General features: G+C 37.1%; 1 protein-coding gene across 1 annotated transcript in view; it reads right to left on the bottom strand.

Annotated features, from left to right (window-relative positions):
• The window catches only part of CNOT10 (CCR4-NOT transcription complex, subunit 10), a 103,612-nt gene that overhangs the window by 84,221 nt on the left and 16,876 nt on the right, over positions 1 to 2,515 (bottom strand). Inside the window, exon 4 of the mRNA XM_011961627.1 lies at positions 1,043 to 1,222. Coding sequence (XP_011817017.1) covers positions 1,043 to 1,222 — 180 coding nt within the window. The remainder of the gene's footprint in view (positions 1 to 1,042; positions 1,223 to 2,515) is intronic.

Below are 2,515 nucleotides of genomic sequence, written 5' to 3'. Positions count from 1 at the left end.
GGCTAATTTTTTGTATTTTTAGTAGAGACGGGGTTTCACCATGGTCTCGATCTCCTGACCTTGTGATCCGCCCGCCTCGGCCTCCCAAGTGCTGGGATTACAGGCGTGAGCCACCCCGCCCAGCCTCAAGGTACATTCTTAGTCATCAGGAAAATATAAATCAAAACTGTAACAAGATACCACTTCACATCCTCTAAGATAGCTAAATTTTTTTTTTTTTTTAATTAAGATAGACAATAACAAGTGTTGGTAACAACGTGGAGAAATTACAAACTCACAAGTGGCTGGTGGGAATTTAAAACAGTGCAATCACTTTGTAACAGTCTGGCATAGGGTTAAATATAGAGTTAAGATACCATATAACCCAGTGATTCTACTCCTAAATATTATATCCAAGATAACTGAAAACATATATCCCTACAAAATTTTTACATGAATGTTCATAGAAGCACTATATATAATAACCAAAAAGTAGAAAAGAACCCAAATGTCCACCAACTTATAAAGAAATTTTTAAAATGTGGCATATTCATATAATGAATGGAATATTATTCAGCCACAAAAGGCATGAAGTACATGAAAAAATATATATATATATGCTACAATATGGATGAAGCTTGAAAGCATTATACTAAGTAAAAAAAAGCCAGTCACAAATGGCTGCATATTATGATTCCATTCATATATAATGTCCAGACGGTAAATCCAGAGACAGTAAGTAGATTAATGGCTGCTTAGGGCTCAGGAAAGGGGGAAATGGGGAGTGACTACAAATGGTACAGGGTTTCTTTTTGGGGTGATAAAAATATTTTGAAATTAGATAGTAGTAATGGTTGTACAAATGCGAGTACACTCAAAACTAAACTCTACACTTTAAAATGGTAAAGCTTATAATATGCAAATTGTATCTTAAAGCTGTTAATAGTTCATAATCACAAATACTAATATTTTAATTGTTTTCTCCTTTTTAATCCAGTAAACCAACAAGCAGAGAGAATTAATCATATTTTAGATTTTAGTCTGATTACCTTTAAACACTCACCTCATTCTTTCCATTTTTGTTATTGTTACCCTGTGAAATCATTTTTTCTAGGACAGCAAGAAGATGCAAAGCTTTCTCAGCTTGGTAGGTTAATATATACAGGTCTACAAGCAAAAAACACACTGCTTGGGCAAATTTTTCTTCTGGGAGAAAAAAACACAGGAAAAGAATAGTCACAATCTAAAGTAAAGCACACATCTCAGACCACTCTCTAGACAAGGATACAAAGCTTTAAAGAACAAAGCACAAATCTTTACTCAAATGAATGCATATCACCTAGAGCCATGAATGAGAGCAACTTGCAATGTCAACAGTGTCATTTTATTAGGCACTGCAAGGTCTCTCATTTCAGAAATTCCAGTGATTAAGTCTTCCTTCGGAAAATATCTACTAAATACTAGCACATGTAATGAGGAAATTACTTTAGGCGGAAAGAAACCTGAATTCCAACAGAGGTTAAGCATTCTTAACCTGAAATGTTGAAATCTGAAATCTGTAATCCTCCAAAATCCAAAACTTTTTTTTTGTTTTTGAGATGGTGTCTCACTCTGTCACCCAGGCTGGAGTGCAGTGTTGCAATCTTGGCTTACTGCAATCTCTGCCTACAAGGCTCAAGAGAGATCCTTTCACCTTAGCCTCCCGAGCAGCTGGGACCACAAACATGTGCCAGCATACCTGGTTAATTTTTTCATAGAGACAGGGTTTCACTATGTTGCCCAGGCTGGTCTCAAGCTCCTGAGCTCAAGTGATCCACCCACCTTGGCCTCACAAAGTACTGGGATTACAGGTGTGAGCCACTGTGTCCAGCCTCAAAATCCAAAACTTTTTGAGCTTGTGGCTACTTCTGATTTTATTTCCTATTATCCTCCCCACCTAGCTCCAGTTACGATGACCTTGCTGCTATTGCTCTCACCAAACACAGCCTCTCACTTCAGGTCTTCTCCATATCCCATTACCTCCAGTGGGAATGCTTTCCCTCTAAACAGCAGCAAGGCTAACGTCCTTTCTTTATTCAAATATCATCTCATTCCCAGGCCTTGCTTGATTACCTTACTTAAAAGATCCCCACTCAATCTCTATATTCTCATTCAATTTTAGCTTTACTTCACAACATTCAATATACAGCCAGCCCCCTGTATCTGTGGGTTCTGCACCTACAGATTCAACCAACCTCAGATTGAAAATATTAAAAGAAAAAAAAAAGAGTTGTTGCATCTGCAATGAACATGTACAGACATGTTTCCCATCATTGTTCCCTAAACAATATGGTATAAAAACATTTTCATAGCATTTACAGTGTACTGGATAGTATAAGTAATCTAGAGATTATTTAAAATGTATAGGAGGATGTACACAGACTATATGTAAATACTACACCGTTTTATTTTTTATTTTTATTTTTATTTTTTTGAGACGGAGTCTTGCTCTGTCGCCCGGGCTGGAGTGCAGTGGCCAGATCTCAGCTCACTGCAA

The sequence above is a fragment of the Colobus angolensis genome, unplaced genomic scaffold (genome assembly GCF_000951035.1).
Source record: "Colobus angolensis palliatus isolate OR3802 unplaced genomic scaffold, Cang.pa_1.0 Scaffold56, whole genome shotgun sequence".
Lineage (NCBI taxonomy): Eukaryota > Metazoa > Chordata > Mammalia > Primates > Cercopithecidae > Colobus > Colobus angolensis.
The sequence above is the reverse complement of the archived record's forward strand: the minus strand, read 5'-3'. Positions and strand labels throughout refer to the sequence as shown.